Raw genomic sequence first — 22,886 nt, forward strand, 5'->3', positions numbered from 1 at the left:
GACGGTCAGGGGACCCTGAAGCCCAAGCCTTTGCATGAAATCATAGCCTCAATATCAACACATCAGGATGTAGGCTTTGAATCTGATTGAATTTAGTATTGGCCATCCCCAAAATGCACCAGAATACAGGAAATCACATCAAACAAATTAAAACATTTCTGAGGAAGGACCCCCAAACCCCCCTTCCACATATGCGACAATTAATGGGGGGCCCTTAATACATCTGGGCCCAGGGGCTCAAAAGTTCATAATCCGTCCATGCTTACCGCTAGGAGGAGGCCCAAGCAAAAGGATCCGAAGAGAACCCTTTTAAGGGGTACTGAAAAGCTTACAGAGGCCTTCAGACCTTGAGCCCCTGCCCCCGCCGGACAGCTTCAGGCTGGAGTTGACGCTGGCCCTGGCTGCGGAGCAGAGCAGAGGTGGAGCGGCAAGGAGGTGGTGCCTTGAGGACGGGCGGTTGGCGGAGCCTGTTCGAGTCGGCCTGTTCGCTGGTGCTCTTTAGAAAAATAAGGGGGAAAAAAAGTTTGTTGTGTGAAATCCGATGGCACGAGCCAGAGAGAAGGTCTAGGCCTTGGCACGATCATGGCGGTGTAGTCAAAAATATCCAGGCAACACTCAGGTGTGAGGAACCACTGCAGGTTTATTCACGATACCGGGAGCAGGTCACTAGCAACAGCATGTTCCAGTAACACTACTCAGAGTTCTCTAGGGCGAAGCCCCATCTTATACATGTTAATTACATTGGTAATACAAATCACATGAGTACAATGGTCTTTTCCAAAAATCCTCATACATACAGAAATACAACAATACATATACACTTCTTGGACATAGCATGTGATCCATGCGCCATACGCAAGTCATGTGGCTACTCCAAGTAAGTAGATAATTGGTCAATACAATACATATACATCCTTCAGCATTCTCTTGCCATAGTCTAGTTCCTGTAGGGATATTCCTAATATTACTGCCTCAGGCAGAATACCCTTAACTCGTGACAAAGGGGGTCGCATGACCTTTATTAGAAAATCATGACATGGAGAGAGCAAATGACAGACAAAGCAAAATTGATGCACAGTATTGAATGTATAGAAAGCATATACAGAATATAAAAAAAATGTTAGTAATCCAAAATTTCTCCTTCATTTCCCCCCTTTGGGGCTTAAGGCCACAAAGAAATTTTAGTAATCAAAAACAAAATAAAAAATCCAATTTCCAATAACATCGTCCAAAAACATTAACGGGTCATCATATCAGGGTAAAACTCATTTCACATTTCAATATCATTCTATCAAATCTTTTGTCCAGTTTTATTTATCCAAACAGAATCCATTAATGTTAACATAATATTCAAGGACGAACCACCTAAAAATTGTTCTATCCCTGTCACACCTACTATGTTAAGGCAATCTTTACTAGTACAAAGTCGAGATGCAGAGCATGCAGAATCATCAAAAGTCCTGTAGGGAAAAACACACATTTGAAAAGACTTTTCTTGGCACACCCAGCAGGTCTCATTCGTCCCTGCTACAGTTGTTCTAACTTGGAAAGCCACTTCACAGGCTTTATTAGTACCACAGATCTCCTCCTCTGGAGAAGTGGGCATAATCAGTAAGAACACACAAAATAGCAACACTAGCCCCACTCTACTCCCAGTTACAAAACAACAAAGACTCTATTCTATCTTCAACAGCAGAGCTGGCTTGGGTTTTTAGGCCCTCCCCAGGTCACTGTCCAGCGATACTGAAATATCTAGCTAAACTGGAAATAAAACAGTGCTAGTTTAGTGTATACTGATATCTTGTTTCTACTTTTAATATCCACCACTGATTTGGATGATGGATGGTTGAATCCACTAATTTGAATGGACACTGGTGTACCACACTAATTGATTTCCCTACCCTCAATGGACTTCACACTTTACTTAGTAAAATGTATAACAATCAGAGTATACTTCCCTTCATTTGCAGTCCAATACTTTCTTGTAATGCAGGTTAAAACAGCAGGATCTTGCAACACTTCCCTTATATGGAACATATATCCAATATATCCAAAGGCCTACTGGCGAAGTTTGCCAAAACCTCCACTGGTCAACCTTAAGCATAAATTCACAATCCGTTGAGATAATGTTCCGGTTCTTTCACCACTCTGCAGTGTGACAGATGAATCCAAGAGTCTCTTTCCGCAATTCTCACTGTGGTAGGTGTAGACAACAGAACTTGATACGGTCCGCGCCACCGTTCTTCATTCCAGCATTTTCTTCGAAAGTCCTTAACAAGCACTGGGTATGTATCCAGAAAACTTTGAGGCAAAGTCAACTGCACCTGTTAAGAAACAAAAGATAGAGCAGCAATCAGTTCTCGCATGTAACCAGACAAGGTAACAACTACATGAGGTTAGGATTAGGTAAACCTGGAATTGGCATGGGACGGGCAGTCAAAATCTCAAATGGGCTTAACCCTTTTGATCTTGATGCACGGCCTCTGAGGTAGAGGAGAACCAAAGGTAGAGCAGTCAACTAATTCCATCCCATTATTTTAGTCAGTTTATCTTTCAACATTCTATTAACATTCTGGCCATTTTGAAAACATATCTACAATTACAAGGCAATATTCATAACTTTTGCATTTTGTTAATTGATCAATGGAATAAAATCCATTATAATATATTCAAACAGGTCTGATGGTGGCCTGACCTCCTTGGGTTCTCACTGTGTTATGTTTAAGACAGGTAATGCACCTATCACAGTAAGCAGCTGCCGCGGTGGTGAATCCTGGTGCAAAATAAAGTTGTTCTATTGTTTTTACCATAGCTGTTGCACTCGCATGATCTAAACCATGAGTGACTTTATCAACTATATGAAAACATGATTTTGGTAAAACAGGCTTGCCTGTTGGAGTATGTAGCAACAAATCATCATTATTCTTTTTACAATTTTTCCATTTTCATCTTTCTTTTATATCTATTTTATACATTTAGAAACACTAAAATTCAGAATGTCTTACAAACTCAGGTGGTATCTTCCTCTCAACTCCCCCCTTCGCGGCACTTTTAGCAGCCGAGTCAGCCCTCTCATTACCAAGGCTGACCTCATCAGCGCCTCTAATATGCACTGCACACTTAACCACTGCTAAAGCAGAAGGAAGCTGAATTGCCTCCAGCAACAATACAATGAACTCTTTATGTTGTACAGGTTTACCAGTAGCCGTAAGAAGGCCTCTTTCTTTCCATATTGCTCCATGGTCATGAACAATTCCCCAGCAATAACGACTATCAGTGTATATGCAAACAGATTTTCCAGCTGCCTACACACAAGCTCAAAAAAGTCCAATCAACTCAGCAGATTGGGCAGAAAAAGTTGGAGGGAGCGAGTAAGATTCAACCACTTCAAATTGATTCACCACAGCGTAGCCACTCCCTACCTCTCCAGATTCCAAGCGTAATGAGGAACCATCAACATAAAAAAATTAAGTCAGGGTTAGTAAGGGGTTCCTCAGATATATCAGGACGAGGTTTAGTACAAATTGTTATGACATCACAGCAATCATGGCTTTCACCATCTTCAGCGGAAGGTAATAATGTTGATGGGTTGAGGGTGGTACTACGTACAAGTGTGACGTGCTAAAGTCAATAACACATGTTGGTACGAGAGGAGGCGGGCAGTTGTCAGATGTGATGTCTTTGCTTGTAAAAGCAATGCATGCACGTCATGTGGAACATGAACAGTCAAAGGATGCATTAATACTAGATCCGCACAAGCCATTACTGCATTTGAGGCAGCTGCAACAGACTTCAAACAGTCTCTGACAAAATTTAGGCTATTGGTCTATACTGTCCACCATGCAACTGACATAATACCCCAGACATGTAACCTCCTTTTCACACACAAACAAATGAAAATCAAGATCATAATTAGGCAATCCCAAAGCTGGAGCTGAAGCTAAAGCTTGTTTCAAAAATCACAAAAACAGTCTCACAGTCGTCAGTCCAAATCATAATGTCAGTCAAACTCTTACAAGCATTTACACACGTTCGGAGAGTTTGTGCCTTCTCCGAGAAGTCTAAAATCCAAGCACGACAATAACCAATCATTCCTAAGAAGCTTAACAATTGCTGCTTTGTCCTGGGTCTCGGACAGCCAGTAATTGCAGTGATGCGTGACGCATCCAGGGCCCTGCAGCCAGGAGTAAGTATATGACCCAAGTACTTAACTTGCTCTTGGCAGAGTTGCAACTTTTCTTTAGGAGACTTTAAGTCCCTCCCTGGCCAGGTATTTCAGCAATGCCACTGTATCAATCAGGCATGATTCTTTTGATGGACTTCCTAATAAAACATCAACATAAGAAATAACAGTACTTCCTGCCAGTGGAGTAAATTGTGTCAGACAGGCCACTAATGCCTCATTAAACACTGAAGGTAATTCTGTGTATCCCATAGGCAAATGACTCCAAGTATACCTTTGACCTTTAAAGGTGAAGGCAAACCAAAATTGAGAGGCAGGATGTACTCTTATCGTAAAAAACGCATTTTTAATATCAATGACAGAATAAAACTTCGCAGTGGATGGCAGACTAGAGAGAATTGTGCAAGGATTTGGCACAATAGGATGCCTCGGGTGAATAGCGTCATTAACAAGTCTTAAATCTTACACAAATCTCCAAGTGCCATCAGACTTCTTAACGGGCAAAATTGGTGTGTTAACTGGACTGCAACGCACAATAGCTCCCCTGTCCAATAATGATTTGAATACGGGCTCTATCCCCTGCTCAGCCTCTTTCGACAACGGATATTGGGCTTTCGACGGGTAATGCAATGTTTTTGCGCATATCCTTAATGGTTGAGCAGTAGATAGAGTCCCAAAGTCATAACTATCAGCTGCCCAGAGATTATCTGGAACAGTGGCTAACAGATCTGCTTTCTCTTTTAAAGAGAGAACCCTCCATTCATCGGGTTGGGTTAATGAGGGTATTAAACATGCAGAGAGCTCTTTCTGCACAGGAGTAACTTTCAAAGAACACCACGGGAAAAAATATGCATCTTGTGATGGCGAATAAAACAAATTTAGGGTTTCTTGGACCCCTGTCCAATCTTTAGCATTCACACACGCTTTCACAAACGGCCCTAAATCAATCCAATTTTCTTGGGCTTTTACCAATGCAACATGTGGATAAGAATTTGGGTTTGCAAACAAATATTTCAGACCTGGAGACAGGTCTACTACTACTGCAGAGTAGATTTTAGAGGTCAATACGCCGGCTACATCAATAGTCTCAATACTATTTCCTATCTGGTACCACTCTTTCACATACAGCTGATCTGGAGAGCCTTGAAAACATGCGATTGTACACTGAAATTGCTCAGGGGTTTCTGTCTTTTCTAGAACCGAGATCGGAGATTTTAATGCTAAACTAATGTCTTTACACTCATATCCTATCCATGTGGGGTTAACTCTCTGACAATACAGATAAATAGGCCCTTCTAGACCTACTCCTTCAGGAGAAAGAAAAAGTGTAAGATTTAATTTACACATTAGATCTCGGCCTAGTAAATTTTCAGGGCAAACACTGCTCAGTAGAAAAGAATGTTCTACTGTCTGATGTTCATATTGAACCACTAAAGGGGTAGAAACTGGTTCTGCCACTGATTGACCTGAAGCTCCTGTTACATATATAACTCTTTTGCTTTTTAATGTTAAAAACGTACAACTATCTTTCCTTCCAAGTGTACTAACATCTGCTCCTGTATCAACTAAAAAGATACATCATTACCATTCAGAGAAAGAGTTAGCTTAGGTTGTGCGTTCAAAGTCTGTTGGGGATAAAGTTCATAGGGTGATACAGAAGTGTTGGTGAGGGGTCCCGGAGCCCCCTGTTCAGAGTCTTCTCTGTCCTATTCAGAATTTCCATTCTGTGTCCAGACCGGACCCTGAGGGCGTCGTTGTGATGATTTATCCCCGTCTTGTCTCCAATCACCCTGCTTCGGACAATATCTCGCTATGTGTTTTACGTCTCCACAATTCCAGCAACCGTTTCTTTCAGTCCACCTAAATCCTGCTCTCCTTCCTCCACAAAGTTTGTTAACTGCTGAAGCCACTCTTCCCAAGAATTCTCTAGCAGTCTGTTGTAAGCTGAGAAATAGCCATTTTAGTCCAATCTTCAGTAGGTGAATACTTGCAGGGGCTTAGGGGCAGGAACAGCCACAGCTGGTTGTGGTGCAGGGGGTGCTGAAGGGAATGGTGGTGGAGATTTACGGACTATAAGGGCTGGATTGTTAGGTTCACTCGTCTGCACATAGACTTCAGTTGAAATGTCCATAGCTCCGCACAAACCTCTCTCTCTCTATGGCCCTGCTCTTTCTGTTCCATAACTTTTCTCTTCTCCTCTCTTTCCCTCGCTTCTCTTTCCCACTTATCAAACAAATCATACTTAAAAGGCCTAGCCTTCCTTTCCATCTTAGCCCTACATTCAGTTAACCTTTCAAAACTCAACGTACCATCTAAAGAAAATTTTCCTTCAGTCCATCTACTCCACTTATTCAATAAACATTCATCTACACATTCAGGTCCATATTTCTTATACATATCTTTTAAACATCCAGGATTATATATACCTTTGGGCAATTTAACAGTTTTACTATTACTAGTCCCCATAGCAGTGTCCCTTTAATATATTTTTATTAGCCAAATTACCTCACGCCTAAAACAGAGCAAACTATCAGAGTACAATAGCAATGTTCTCAACCAATCCAATCCCCGTATCAAGCGCTTTAAGCCAATCCTACCGATTGCTTCTCTTAGCAGATCCTTTATCGATTGCTCTTCGGCTGTGCTCACAAGCCAACCTTTCTACCTTCCTACAAGTAGAGCAGATTGCTTCGGTGGCACCCCGGCACACAAGCCAATTCTTAACTACAAAGCGGTAGAAAAAAATCGCTTCCCACTCACCACCTAGGTGCCTGTGACCACAATACGGTAATACCGTATCCGAGACACAGGATGACTCCCTTCCGGCAAGGATGGGTCCCGCGGGCAATGTTGCCTTTTTTCCACGGTATTGTCCCAAAATCAAAAATAGATCTCCCGTAAGGCCTTTTCGGGTCCTACGCCTTCCAGGTTTCACCGCCGCGTCTCAGAGTTAGGTATCCCAACCGCTGTCACCAAAATGTGGTCAAAAATATCCAGGCAACACTCAGGTGTGAGGAACCACTGCAGGTTTATTCACGATACCGGGAGCAGGTCACTAGCAACAGCATGTTCCAGTAACACTACTCAAAGTTCTCTAGGGCGAAGCCCCATCTTATACATGTTAATTACGTTGGTAATACAAATCACATGAGTACAATGGTCTTTTCCAAAAATCCTCATACATACAGAAATACAACAATACATATACACTTCTTGGACATAGCATGTGATCCATGCGCCATACGCAAGTCATGTGGCTACTCCAAGTAAGTAGATAATTGGTCAATACAATACATATACATCCTTCAGCATTCTCTTGCCATAGTCTAGTTCCTGTAGGGATATTCCTAATATTACTGCCTCAGGCAGAATACCCTTAACTCGTGACAAAGGGGGTCGCATGACCTTTATTAGAAAATCATGACATGGAGGGAGCAAATGACAGACAAAGCAAAATTGATGCACAGTATTGAATGTATAGAAAGCATATACAGAATATAAAAAAAATGTTAGTAATCCAAAATTTCTCCTTCAGCGGTGTGGAGCGGCCGGAACAGCGGAGGACAGCTCTGCGACAAGGCAGCAGAGGAGGGACGCCAACTTCGGTAGCTGTAGCCTGATTGCGCAGCGTGGTCCGGCTACGATGGAACTGGAGTCTGCTGCCCCGACTGGCGAGACGACGGAGTGGAGCATCGGAGGTGCAGTGCCAGTTACGGTGCTCAGCGCCGGGGAGTCTGTGGCAGTGGAGGCTAGGCCCCGCTAGGTGTTGGAGGAACGTTGCGGTGGTGCACAGTGCAAAAGTGCGACCTGAGGGTGTTCTCTGAAACGGGGCTGGGGACGAGAGGCGACAGACCAGGTGACTGCTAGCACGCCCCGCATTGGGCCGCTGGTGGTTGTGGTTCCCCAGGGTGAGTAGGCTCTTGCGGTGTGTGCACCCCACCTGCTGTGTGGCAGTGCCAGAGACTAATTGCTGGACTGAATGTGGGAACGCCCGCGCCAAGGATGGCAGTGGACAGCTGAATGTGGTAGAGTTGTAATAGAAATAGTAGGCCTAAGCTATAGGCTAATCTGCATAAAGTGTGCTGTCCAGAGTTTCCGCTAGAAAAAAATGGTGCCGGTCAAAGTGACCGGCAGAGGTTTCGTTTTCCGGACATTTTGATGATATGCCGGTCAAATATCCTATTATCCCTTCTTAATTAGTCAAATTGAGGAAAACTGGAGACAGGCTATGTAGCTTAAAGAATGACATAATCAGGCTGTATAGACTGCAACATGTTCATTAGCCTAACTTAAACATGCCTAACAAGATCTAGCCAGTATCGTTTCATGGACAGCAAGAGTCCGCTTCGTTCGTTGTTTTAAAAAGGCTACGTTGTTTGTTGCTGCTACCCACGTTATCTCCAGTGGTGACTGTTTAACTTACACAGATGCGCACACACAAGAATGAGCGCTCACACCACTACCCCCTAATGCTATGCCTCTTTATTTGATAACAATACATTAAGAAATGTTTCCTATTCTGGGAAATGTTTAGTTTCTTTTTCTTTTGGCCGCGGTTCAATGATACCGTTTAATTGTGCCAGAAATTATCCGCGGACCAGTAATCGCCTCGTCGAGGAGGCTCTAACCCTGCAGATCATAGACAGAGAACGCATAGGCCTACTGTATGCTTTGGGTAAAGAACACTTTGCATGTCCAGTGTACACGGAGAATGACAGTGTCTTGGAGCGGCCGCACCCCCCGCAACTCCACTTCCAATGTCACTGATTCCGACAGATACGCCCGACACTTCTACTTTTTCTACCGGACATCTGAGGCTTCAGACGTTACCAATTTATCATCATCCATCGCGTCTGGCCTCTGAAAAAACTTTTAAGGCTAGTCTGCCTGGGCCTGGCCATGTTTGAATCGCCTCACAGTTTAACATGGACGTTTTAAGCGTGCGCTTCCTATTTCAAATGCAGCATAGGCTATGCGTGTTGTTTAATAGCTTACTTTTGAAACGGTAGAGCCTGTTCATTTAAAAACATATAGGCTTACATATTAAGGCTTATTCTCAAATTCAGATTGCGTTATAGTGGGGGGCCTTAAGCACATTTTCGCGCAAATTCATCTAAAAGCGCCAAATTTTGCATAGATGTAGCTTAGGTCATACTGAAATGATTTAGCTAGGGCGCCGGAGACAGCGACCCTTGGGGCCAAGATGGCGGCAAAATCCAATATGGCCGCTGCGCGAAAAGGGTTCCGGCTATAACTTTTGAACTACATGAGTTACAAATACAAACTTGATATCTTTTTCAGCTTAATTGATCATGGGGAATACATAGGAATGTTAATATTTATGACCCGGTGCATCTGGACCACTTATTCCTCCAATTCTAATATGGCAGCTGTCCAAAAAAGCAGTTTCGGCTGTAGTATGGGGCCTTACACCCCATTGTTTGTGCAAATTAATCTACAAGCAACAAATTTGGCACGGATGCAGCTGAGGGAATAATGAAATGATTTAGCCAGGCCGCCCGAGCCAGTGGTCCCTGAGACCAACATGGCAGCCAAATCCAAAATGGTTGTCGCCTGAAAGGGATTCGGCTATAGCTTTGGAGCCAGATGCGATACAAATACAAACTTGATGTCTATTTTACCTTTTTTGATGATGGGAAACCCATAGGAATACTTACATTTATGATTGGGTTTATCAGGACCCCCCAAATTCCGTAAATTCAATATGGCTGCTGTCCGAAAAAGGGTTTTGGCTTCAAATTTTGAACCAAATGCGCTACAAATGAGGATGTTGTGTCTATTTTTAGTTTATTGACCACAGGAAGTCCGTTGGCATATTTATATGTATGCTTGTGTAAGTCTGGAACCTGTATTCTTTTCAAGACTTTGGTTGAAAATCTTTTTTTACCACAACTTTGAAGGTTATTCTCAATGTGGATTAATTTCCTTATAAAAGTGAAATGCTTTCAATGTACCACAGGTGAATACATTTTGAAATGTAATCATATAAGAAAGAATAAGACACAATTATTATTGCAAGGCAATATTTATAATATGTCAAATTGTTAAAAGAATAATATAGTCAATTTGTCCAAAACTCTTCAAAGGTTTGCTTAGCATATCAAAAAAACAGCAATAACATAAAAACAACAACAGTGAATTCTCATGGTCGCTCTCATGAATTTTTGCCTGAAGAAGACCCAGCAGGGTCGAAACGTTGCCTGTTGTGCATTAAATATATGGGAGTCCAAAGCAGTGTTGCGGACATTATATTTTTTCAATTGGGTAAGTTTTAATTTGTCCTGCACCTGCCAGAAGGTGGGATGTGCACACAATAACTGTTTGCTCTCTCATGAATTCTCATTCTTATGGTCTCTCTCACAATTGTAGTCATAAGTACAAAACACTTATGGAAAAAAGTACACCTGGTTAGGAAGGAAGTTGGTAGGAAAGGAAGTAGTTGGCTAAACACTGTTGTTCGTCATCTTCTGAGACCACAGGTGACCACTACATGAACCCATTACAATTTGCATACCGTCCAGAGGTGGGTGTGGAGGATGCCTTAATCTACCTGCTTCATAGAACACACTCTCACCTGGACAGGGGCTGGTAGTATTGTGAGGATCATGTTCTTTGATTTCTCAAGTGCTTTTAACACCATACAGCCTATGTGACAAGCTTTGAAGGATGCAAGTAGACACCTCCACAACTTCATGGATTACTGATTACCTGACTGACAGACCACAGGTTGTGAGAATGAAAGGGTGTGTGTCTGAACAGGTAGTCAGTCGCATAGGAGCACCACAAGGAACTGTGCTGTCTCCTTTTCTCTTCACACTGTACACCTCAGACTTCCAGTACAACTCTGAGTCATGTCACCTGCAGAAGTTCTCAGACAGTTCACAGACTGCAGTTGTGGGGTGTGTCAGTGATGGTGAGGAGACGGAGTACAGGCAACTGGTGGACCACTTTGTGACATGGTGCAGAAACAACCACCTTGTCTTGAATGTGGCTAAGACAAGGGAAATGGTGGTGGACTTTTGTAGGGCCAGGCCTGAGCTAAATACCATTTCAATACTGGGTGAGGAAGTTGTTGAGAACTACAAATATGTGCGTGTTCTTATAGACAATAAACTGGATTGGAGGTACAACACTGAGGCTGTATACATAAGTATATATACTCTTTTGATCCCGTGAGGGAAATTTGACTCTGCATTTAACCCAATCCGTGAATTAGTAAAACACACTCAGCACAAAGTGAACACACAGTGAGGTGAAGCACACATTTATCCCGACGCAGTGAGCTGCCTGCTACAGCGGCGCTCGGGGAGCAGTGAGGGGTTAGGTGCTCAAGGGCACTTCAGTTGTTCCTACTGGTCGGTGTTTGAACCGGCAACCCTCCGGTTACAAGTCCGAAGCGCTAACCAGTAGGCCACGGCTGCCCCAAAGAAGGGTCAGAGCAGACTCTTATTTTTTGAGAAAGCTTAGGTCATTTAATGTGTGGTCATGGTAAAAAAAATAGTTTTCATCTGTAGCTTATTCGGTTCAAAAGTTGTAGTCAAAACCCTTTTTCGGACAGTAACCAGATTGCATTTGGGGACTTTGAGGGTCCACATATACCCAATCATAAATATATATTTCCCATAGCCAGAAAAGGTGAAATATTTATTAATTTTACATTTGTATCTCATCTGGGTCAAAATATGCAGCCTACAGTAATCCCTTTTCAGGTGGCGGCCATATTGGATTTGGCAGCCATCTTGGTCCCAGGGGCCACTGACTCCGACATCCTCGATAAATCATTTCAGTATGCCCTCAGCTGCATCCATGCCAAATTTTGTGCTTGTAGATAAATTGGCGAAAACAATGGGGTGTAAGGCCATATTGGAATTGGAGGATTAAGGGGTCCAGATATACTGGGTCATAAATATAAACATTTATATGTGTTTCCCATGATCAATTAAGCTGAAAAAGACATCAAGTTTGTACTTGCAGCTTATGTGGTTCAAAAGTTATAGTCGGAACCCTTTTCGGGCAGCGGCCATATTGGATTTGGCTGCCATCTTGGCCCCAAGGGTCGCTGGCTGCGGCGCCCTAGCTCAATCATTTCAGTATGACCTGAGCTACATCTGTGCCAAATTTGGTGCTTGTAGATAAATTGGTGCAAACAATGGGGTATAACTACAGTCAAAACTGCTTTTTTGGACAGGGGCCATATTGGAATTGGAGGATTAAGCTGTCCAGATATACTGGGTCATAAATATAAACATTCCTATGTGTTTCCCATGATCAATTAAGTTGAAAAAGACATCAAGTTTGTATTTGTAGCTCATGTGGTTAAAAGGTAGTCGGAACCCTTTTTGGGCAGCGGCCAAATTGGATTGGCTGCCATCTTGGCCCCGAGGGTCTCTGGCTCCGGCGCCCTAGCTAAATCATTTCAGTATAACTTGAGCTACATCTGTGCCAAATTTGGCGCTTTTAGAAGAAATTGCGCGAAACGACCTATTTATGTGCTTAAGGCCCCCCACTATTAGGGGACGGGATTATTAGCCAATTTCAATCGGACAATTTGACCGGAGAGATTTAATTTTGTCGGACATTTCATTTTTTTTCCGGCCAATGTCCGGTAATTACCGGACAACGGAAACCCTGGTGCTGTCATAAATATCAGACATTCAGTATTCTCTCTTTTTATATCAGGATATAAAATAATACAGATATATTACATTGTAATCCTCTGGTATTCTAAGGTAGGCTATTGAAATGTCTAGCCCCCCCCCCCCCCTTCCAAAAAAAGAAAAATCGAGGTTCGTATCAAACCGTGGGCCAAAAATCGTGATACGAATCAAATTGTTAGGTTGGTGTATCGTTACAGCCCTACTGTATATCGCTACAGCCCTATCCTCCAAAAATCTGTCTAAATTGTACCAAAAAAAAGCTTAATGAGAGTAAAATGTGACCAAACCAAGTTTAAATAGTGATTTTGAATCTTGAAAATGTCAGATATGGAGTCAGCATCTCCAGTAACCCCTAAAAACATACGAACATTGTCCATTTTGGCCAAGCAGCTAATTGCCCAACATATGCAAATTAGCATCCGGCAGTTTCTGCATGCTGGGAACCCATACTATATATTTCCATCATAAAACTTTGGTGTACTCAACATTTCCGGGTCCACAATGGGGCTCTATGGGCTGTCCACCGGACTATTGTGACTCATTTCTTTAGACCAGCAGACCACTCCTGATGTTGAATTCTCTGTCTAACATTTTGAAGTTAGGAGATAAGATAATATTCTAAGATAGTGTTCTAAGCTATATGGACTAATGTGCTGAATATTATGTCATAGAATTTTCCACTTGTATTTCAGTAGTAGTACCTTTCACTCCAGACTGTAGCTTAATTGAAGTATCAAAACAATGAGCAAGAAAACCTTCACCCAGTGGGGACCAGCTAGGCGAACTTACCTTTTAACCTGCTTGCTCTTACATTAGTCACTATTTTCTAGTCACCATCATCAATTCACTAAACTTTACCCTAGCTCATTCCCCACCTGCTAACATAATAACTAATTCAAGCAAAAACCCAGTGGGGACAAGCAATGCACAGTAAACCTGTAGCAGCTAGCTGCTAAGGTACAGTAAACATGTAGCACTACAGTTAACATTGCTAATCCCCAGGAACATCAAAAACGCTGGGTTATTTGGCTGATAAGCGAACTCTTATCTTACCTTATCTTATCACATTATGTTATCTTCTTACATTATCTTATCGTCTTACATTATCATATCTTATCTTATCTTATTCATATCTAGCATCACCATACACTCAAGCTGTGAGGTTTCTCTTTTTTCGTCAGCGACCTGTAGCACATTGCCCTGACGACCACTGACGACCACCTCTCCTGAATCCTGATCTTTTATGGAAACTGACGGAAGGAGGAGTTAATCATTTGTGTAATCATGAATAACAACATTAGTATTTCATAACAAGCAAACATAGTTACAAACACTAGCTGGTACTTTTAAAGCAAAAGGTAACCAATGTACTGGAAATGTCAGATACAGCTACAAACATCAATATGTGAATATAACTGTGATCCAAAATACTGTAACGTTTTCAGGTTGAGCTTCGTTCAATGCAAGTTTTATTTAGGATCGAGGGCAGGGACACAGACACAGAACACAACACACACACTTTTTTTTTTTTTTTTGAAGGCGCCGGCCAACAGGCCAACTAGAACAGGCGCCCACACAGCACGGTGCCTCTCACACGCACCCAAAAGTCACAACCCACACAAAAACAGTCACACACTAGAGGGCCCCCACCCTCTTTCCCACCCAAAACTCAGCGCACTCCTCCCGATTCCAATATGGCGCGAACCAGGCGCGTCCGCCCAGGCTTCCGCTCCGCTTTGCCGCCTCTAACTCTCCGGCGACAAAAGGGCCCCGTCTCGGGCAGACCAGTAGCCGGGCCGCCGAGGAGGGCCGGAGGTGAGCCGCCAACTCACGGACGTGTTCCCCCTGCGGGGCAGGCGCTCAGGGCCCTCCCCGACTGGCGTTGCTGGCCGCGCGGCTCCCGCACTGCTGCCGTCCTCCCTGTCGCTAAGTTCTCCGCACTCGTCCGTCGCCGGCTCGAACTCCTCCAGGTCGCACAGCTCCAGCAGTTGCTCTTCTCCAGTGCAGAGGTCGCCCGGGGTCTCCTGTGCTGAGCGGAGCCAAGCTTTAATCACCGCGCCTCGTCTTCGCTCCCTCCTCCGGCGAGCCTTGGTGCGCAGCTTTAATCACCGCGCCTCGTCTTCTCTCCCTCCTCCGGCGAGCCTTGGTGCGCAGCTTTAATCACCGCACCCCGTCTCCTCTCCCTCCTCCGGCGAGCCTTGGTGCGCCGTCTTGGAGCCCTTACAAGGACTGGTTGCGGCGGGAGCTCGAACAGCCCCCGATAACTCCCGGGACGGGGGCAGCTCCGCCGAACGCTCCCACAACAGAGGCCTCCATTGCTTTCACTTGTAACGCCACTGTAACGTTTTCAGGTTTCAGGACACAAGAGCTTTGTTCAATGTAAGCTTTATTTAGGATCGAGGGCAGGGACACAGACACAGAACACAATACACACGGGGCAGGTCAAGTACACTACTACACTACTAAAATCATGAAGTAGACGCTACACATACAGGGGTGGATGCAGCCCCCCACACAAAGAGGATCACACACGAGGGAGAACTAAAAGGGAAACATATTACAATAAAGACGCTAACATTACACTCAAAACTAAGGAGAAATACAGACATAAACCCCAAATGTTCGCTCCCGCATCCCAGCATGCCCTGCGTGGGAGAACGCTACGCAATGTCTTGTGCGCCGACGTTACAATACTATAAAATTATGTTACTTGGTAAATCATTGTAGGTGGATGTGTTTAAAATACTACTTCATGATTTTACAACTATTATATAGTATAACATGTTAACTATGCATGAAATGATCTCCTGGTTGCTGGGAAACCCCTAACATTGAATCACCTGATGATCTCTGACTCTTTGTACCGATATAAGACCATGTTAGCGTTATCTTGACCTACATATCTTGTTTAGTATTGTTGAATATTATTAGCACTGATAAGTTGCTCGCTGAATAGAAGCCTAAATAAGAAATCTATAACGACATTATTCATTTTGCATGAAGTATATGAGCTATAGTTTCACAGACTAAATTACTAAAATCAATGTACTCAATTTTTCAAAAATAACCTCATTACGAGAAGGAATACTCGTGTATGACTTGTAACCTCAGCTAGGACATTTATGGTGCGGCTTCCGTAGCTCGTAAATCGCCGTTGGGTTGGGGGGTGGGGTCTGTTGCAATATACCATCTCACCACTAGATGGGAGAAGAAATTACACAATGTAGCTTTAATGATTTCATCGTAGTTAAGAGTTGCTATAAGATCTCTTTTAAATGTCAACAGACAGAGCTAGTTCAGAGCATTGTATTTTTTATTAGCAGTTTCTGTTCTCTTAAAGGGAAACTTGGCAGGATTTCCCCCTCTGCTGGAGAAATTGTGCATTATGCTATTTCAAACTGTGGATTTAGGTAAAGATAAAGCACATGGATTTGTTTACAAGCTAGCAAAACGGTTAGCATAAGTTCAGATGACAATGTGGATGTTACAAGGTAAGAAACACAAAGTTTCTTGTATCTCACTTCTCTTTCCGGGACGGTAGTCTCAATGTTGCAAGGTTGGTTTTCCGCCTGGGGACGCTAGGGGCACTGTCAATGGGGGCGGTGGAAAAACTCACCATTTTCACCGAAACAGGTCATTTAACCATCCAAATAATTTCTAAACGGGTTTATTACGTTGAAATAGTTGCCAAGTTCCCCTTTAATACTGGAAAATACATGATCAACGTAAAAGAGGTTATAGGTAAAGTTAGAACTGCTAGAGCTTCTAGGAAACTGAACATTTGGAAAACCATCTTCATGTCCATCACCTCAAAGAGACTATAAAACATTTCTTCTCTTTGCCTGCTCCTTTCTGCATGCTGTAGAAACACTGAAAGCACATCCAAATTAATGTCTTGTGTGACGAGATTGCGCAGGATTAACAGACATTGTTGTGATAGGTCCAGATTTAAAAGAAAACATAAGCCGCCTAAATATTTTTTAAGCTGTTTTAGTAGTGTCTATTATGTGCTCAATGGTGTTTTAAGCCCCCACCGTCGATTTCAGGGTTGCGATGCGACCGCTGCCTTCAAAGCACCTAATCCTAGTGCCTTCCATGCAGCACTGCCTGTAATAAGACGTTGGGTACTTAACACACCAAGTATCCTTTGATGTGTAATTATTTGTTTATTTCAATTCAATCATGAAAAAAATAAAAGTAAGATGTGTTTTGAAAGAAAAGTTTAGGATGGGCCTGTTGGAAAATTATACAGGACAGCACAATTGGTAAATAGAGAGGATTTAACCCCTGGGGGCCACGGCAGCCAAAATAGAGTCTAGAGTCTAACGTAATGCAGAGTTGATCTGTACACAGAGGAACTTCTGCTTTACTATACACAAGACAAAGTGCAATAATATAAAGGAGGGGAACTGAGCAGTGAGGCTCTCAGCGAGAGGTCATCACCAGTAACTGTGCTGGTCTGTGATTTACTCCACAGTTAGATGGAATGCTGACTACACAAGAGGTCATTATTGTGAGATTATAACATTATCACTATAACAAACCTTGATACATGATTAGATCTTATCTTAATGCTTAATTGCCAGTCTAACAGTGTGGGTAAAATGGACTTTTAAATGGGTTTTGCGTGTGTTGTGTGTGTTATGTCTTTCAGATGTCATATTCAGATATGAATGAATCCTCCACCAGGGATACTTTAACTTTGACAGTTTATTTGGGCATGGGGTCACCCAGATATGTATTACTTACTGTTGTTATCTTGATATACCTTGCCACTGTATTAGCCAATGTTACTCTGATGCTGTTGATTTTCCTAGATACATCCCTACACAAGCCTATGTATATATTTGTATTTAGTTTAATCTTTAATGGGCTGATAGGAAGTACTGCTGTTTGGCCAATGGTTATGAATATATTATTGACAAACACCCCTCTGATCTCATATGAAGGATGTCTCATCCAAGCTTTTTTCATTTTAATCTATGGAACTTGTAACTACACCATGTTGACAGTGATGGCTTATGACAGATTTGTGTCCATATTTAAGCCTTTGCAGTACCATACCATCATGACCCCACAGAAAGTAAAGCAGCTGTTGTTTGTTGCAAACTTCAGCCCTACAGCTGCAGTGCTTAGCCTAATATGTCTATCTTCTCAACTCACTCTGTGCAGATACAAAGTGCGTAAAATATATTGTGATAATTTAGCCATTACCAGCTTATCATGTGATGATAGTCACACTATTCAAAGTCGAGTTAGCAACTTACATGGTATAATTAACACTATAGTTTTTGCAGCCCTGCCAATGGTTGTCATTTTATTGTCATATGCTAAAATTATATTGTTAAGCTTGAAAGCTTCAGAGAATGCAAGGAAGAAAACATTTGAAACCTGCTCTCCACACATAATTATTTTCATGAATTTCTCACTGGTTTCACTGTTTTCACTCATTTATAACCGTTTCAATCCTCACTTACCAGGAGAGGCCAACATTATCATCTCAATTAATTATCTTCTTATTCCCCCCTTCTTGCAACCAATCATATATGGCATAAAAACACAGGAAATTAGACAAAGTTTTTCAAGATTCAGGAGAAAATCAGTTTTTTGCAATATTTGAATGTCAGCTTGTTCTCATTTGCTGCATCGGTATTTTCTTTCTGTGTGACAGCCAGTTTAAAACAGACTATGTAACAAATTGCAGCTGCCTATATGACTAATGATATTGAATCCAAGCGTATCTTCTGATTTGAAAACGTATTTATTTGTCCACACATTGTGAAAAGTAAATACCAATGAGGGTTAATGTTATACTTCAGGTAATGTTTTATGGTGAACTGAAATTTGTGACTGAGAGATTCCCTGAAACGTGGCAGAGTACACAGATGTCATTTTCAGAGAGAAACACTTGCATCGGGACGGGCACTAACTTTGAAATCATTGGTCCAGCCTTACCAATCACATTGATCAGAGATTCCTAACGTTACTTCCTACTTTGCCTAAACTTTACAAACTGACAATAAACAGCATCAACAGTCAGAAAACAATGTATGTGGGTCTACCTTTGCTGTACATGTCTGCATGTTGCTGCTTCTCTTTATCACAATAAGTTTCGGTTTTGTCTTCCCCTCTCGTCACTGATTGGCCTGACATTTTTCTTGCTTGAGGGAAACAGTTATGAACTATAGTGTTCCAGACTGTATCTCCCTGAAAGAATATCTAGGTGGGCGGGCCAGGCTACATGATGATGGCCACTAATTCCAATATCTAGGATGCAGATGGCTTGAGGTATAAAAAGACCTCAGTCTCTCTGTTTTAGCCATGTGAGAACAGGGACACCTGCCTGGCCTCGGTGGTTTTAACAGTCCAGGGTCAGGGTGTCTAATGTCCTTTAAAATATTTTGGGCCCTTGTTCGTAATCTCTTTGTAAATACATCCTGCAGGGTAGGGAGAGGTGCTATGATGGTGCGTTCGGCAGAACATACCACTCTCTGTAGAGCACTGTAGTCACGGGGCTGTGCAGTTCCCATACCTTTCAACACAGTTTAACTGCCAGTGAGACCATCCAACTTTGTTAAAACTGAAAATGTTTCGAAAGGAATTGTTTTTACCAACTGAGTTGATTGTCGTTGGATATATTGGTATACCTATTATGCATAAAACTGAGACCCTGCTTTGTTGTTCTATGACTTGCACAGGCTTGTGACAGTAGGCTTATTGGCTGCAATGTTGCAGAGCCCTTGTTGAGCATTTTTGTTTTCTGGCTGCCTCACCTGCAACAATGACGATTATCCTCTAAGGATCATTGCATAGAGAGGCATCCCCTTTTGATATACAGATTTGAAGAAGAGGAATATAAAAGAGCAGGTGCAAACAAGGAGGATTCAAGGTGAAACCTTCAGTGGCACAGTGATTCAGTAGTGTTGCCCATGGGATGGAATATGGGGTTCATGGATTGCAGCTTCACAAGGCTATGATTACTTCTAAAAGAAAACAGATGTGATGTTGGTGAAATTGAGTTAAACCTCCTAAAACAATAATATAGATCAAGGGGATATACTTCTATACATTTGTGCTCATAAGTTTACATACCCTGTACATACACATGCTAAAGTTGACTAAAAAGAGGAATAAAAAAAGTATCTTTTGGAAATTGATCTTAATGCCTAATTAAAAACAATGAGGAAAACTCCAACCTTTAAGGACACCAATTATATTTGTGAATGAATAATGTTGGTAAATAAATAAATGTTCTTCCTTAAAATACTGGGGCCATATGTATACATACCGCTATGTTAAATTCCCATAGAGGCAGGCTGCTGCAGAGCAGTGAGAGGTTAGGCCACTTCAGCCGTGGATGTGGGCATGGGAGAGCCGTGCTCAACCACTTCCTCCACCCACATTTTTCCTATTGGGTCGGGGATCGAATCGGCAACCTTTCGGTTACAAGCCCAAAGCATTAACCAGTAGGCCACGGCTGCACCACAAATAATTGACAATGTCTAAAATATCAACAGTACAATGTAGCCAATTGTGGCGGCTAACTACGCAGAAGGTTTAGGTCAGTGTAGTGTCACTATTGCAGAAACTGGGTGCTATATGTGCGCCCAGAGGCAGAACGCTACCCAAACAGTCTAGCATAAAGTAAACACAAACAGAGCAAGGCAAAGTTGAGTGGAATCATTTCAAGTTCAAGGTTAATGTCATGTACTCATAAAAGGATTTATCAGTAATGAAATGTATTGTGCTCAAGAGACAGCTCAATAAATTAAATAGTAGTAATAAAACATATCTATTAATTGTGTGTGGGGAAGGGGTATGATGTGTGTTTGGTGGGCGGGCTATGTTATAATGGTGTGTGTGTGTGTGTGGGGGGGGGGGGGGGTGTACCTGTGTGTGTGTGTGTGAGAGAGTATGTGATTCTATTTGTGTGTGTGCGCATGTGTTTGCTCCTGAGTGTGAGCATGTGTTCGCTCTTGACTATGTGCACATGTTCGTGCGTGTGTTTGTGTTCAGTTTATGACTGTGAGGGCGGGGCTTGGTGTGTGTGTTTGGGTGGGTATGGTGTAATGGTGTGTGTGTGTGGGGGGGGTGGAAGTGCAAAAAAGAGGAAAAAAAGAAAAACCATGATGAAGTGTGAGACTGATGAGATTAGGTATAAGGAAGCTGGGATGAACCACTGTGCTCCAACACAAAATTATCCTGATGCATGAAATACCAATACAACAAAAACCCTACCGGCTCTCTCCAGTAAAACAAGCCACTGTCAAGGAACTAGTCCAAGACATGCTGGAGAATGACATAGAACCCTCTACTTCACCCTATGCTGTTCCAATTGTCATCATTCCTCGTAAGGTGGGCAAGCCTAGATTTTGTGTAGACCAGTGGTTCCCAAACTTTTAACAGGCATGTACCCCCTGAGACATTATGATCTTCCGGAGTACCCCCAACACCACCAATTGTTAACAAGTTTTTTTTTAATTGTTTTATTAATATTTATTTTTATAAATTTTGACGAGAATAGTGAATAGGATCATAAACATATGATACAAATCTCATCAATAGTCAACATATGATAGGCCTACAAATGTGCTGAATATAATGATTTTAAATAGATCTGCACCTAATCTCACACACAATCGTCTTGTTGAATGCAGTGATCTTATCTGCTAGGTGCTTGTCTTTGCCTTGTAACTGGAGATTTAACTCATTAAGCTTTCCAAATATATCGCTAAGATAGGCCAGCTTCGTCAAGAAATGTTCATTAGTCAGCGTTTCTCAAACTGTGGGTCGCGGAGACATGCCAGGTGGGGCGCGAACTGACGTGAAAAACAGGTCGAGGTTGTGAGAGTGGTGAATTTCATCAAGACCCGGCCCTTAAAAGCGTGTCTATTCTCCGCACTTCGAGAGGAGATGGGAGCTGACCAAAAGGCTGTACTGTTTCACAGCGAGGCAAGGTGGCTTTCCCGAGGTAAAGTGTTGTCGCGTGTTTGAGCTCCGAGTCGCCTCTTCTTGGAGGAAGAGCGCATGTTTGAATTTGCAAGCACGTTCACTAATTTACCCTCTCTGTCTCCACTCTCGAATATTTTGTTTATGCGGAGAAAATAAGTTTTTAATGTGCAGTGCAAATGCGGAAGTTAAGTTCCCAACGTGGGATAGAGAAAACGTTTGAAAAGGCATATGACTTCGATCTTTTTTCGCGTACCCCCTGAAATCAGTCCACGTACCCCTGTGGGTACGCGTACCCCAGTTTGACAACCGTGGGTGTAGACTATAGAATGGTGAATGCCATAGCTCTTCTCTCCACATACTGTCTCTCCACATAAATGCGTCATTGAAGCTATCAGTATGTCTACGCTACCAGCTGTCATTGTCATCCAAAAAAGTAATAATTTGCGCCATCGCATTTTCAATGACACAGGCTGTAAGAGACATAGCCTAAACTAGGCCTACATACAGTATCACAATAACCCCTTTTCAAATTAAAACTCCCCATAAAGGCAGAAGGCCTTTTCATTCAAACACATGTTATAAGGGGTTATTTGCAATGACCTACCCCTGCCTTGACTACAGAATAGAGGTTAAACATAGGTCTGACAGTGTTGCTTTGTTTAGGCTATAAGATAAGGTTTAGGCTATAAGATTTAACATTTTCTACCCTCAGTAAATGTCAACAGGTGTGACCTTTACATTATTCAAAGCTTGCTCAGGAGCTATAGGCTTACTCCCTTGATGTAGTAGGCTATGTGATGAGATTAAAGTCCCAATAGACTTGCTTAAAATTAGTTGAATATAACAACCTGTGTAGGTTTTTATAGGCTGTATTGTAATATGCTACCAATATATTATAATATAATATATTTTTAAGTCAATATATCAATTAGTTTCCACAAAATTCCCAGAAGTCATCATTTAAGGGGTTATTTTTCAAAATTTTCGTCACGGGGAGCATGCAGGCCCAAAAGTATTTTATCACATGGGGCCCACATTTTCCAGCAGCACCCAATCAATAATTAGTATTTTTG

General features: G+C 42.3%; 1 protein-coding gene and 1 long non-coding RNA gene across 2 annotated transcripts in view; one reads left to right on the forward strand and one right to left on the reverse strand.

Annotated features, from left to right (window-relative positions):
• LOC143121953 (uncharacterized) overlaps nucleotides 1-22,886 on the reverse strand; it is a 227,219-nt gene that overhangs the window by 192,135 nt on the left and 12,198 nt on the right. The gene's annotated exons all lie outside the window — the stretch shown is intronic.
• LOC143122233 (olfactory receptor 52L1-like) lies at nucleotides 17,582-18,481 on the forward strand. Its single transcript, XM_076283091.1, has one exon. It carries the CDS (start codon nucleotides 17,582-17,584, stop codon nucleotides 18,479-18,481), a length of 900 nt encoding a protein of 299 aa, XP_076139206.1.

Source organism: Alosa pseudoharengus, unplaced genomic scaffold (genome assembly GCF_046254945.1).
Source record: "Alosa pseudoharengus isolate Yale_2024_CS ecotype anadromous, Long Island Sound unplaced genomic scaffold, YU_APseudo_1.1 YU_APseudo_1.1_scf_13, whole genome shotgun sequence".
NCBI lineage: Eukaryota > Metazoa > Chordata > Actinopteri > Clupeiformes > Clupeidae > Alosa > Alosa pseudoharengus.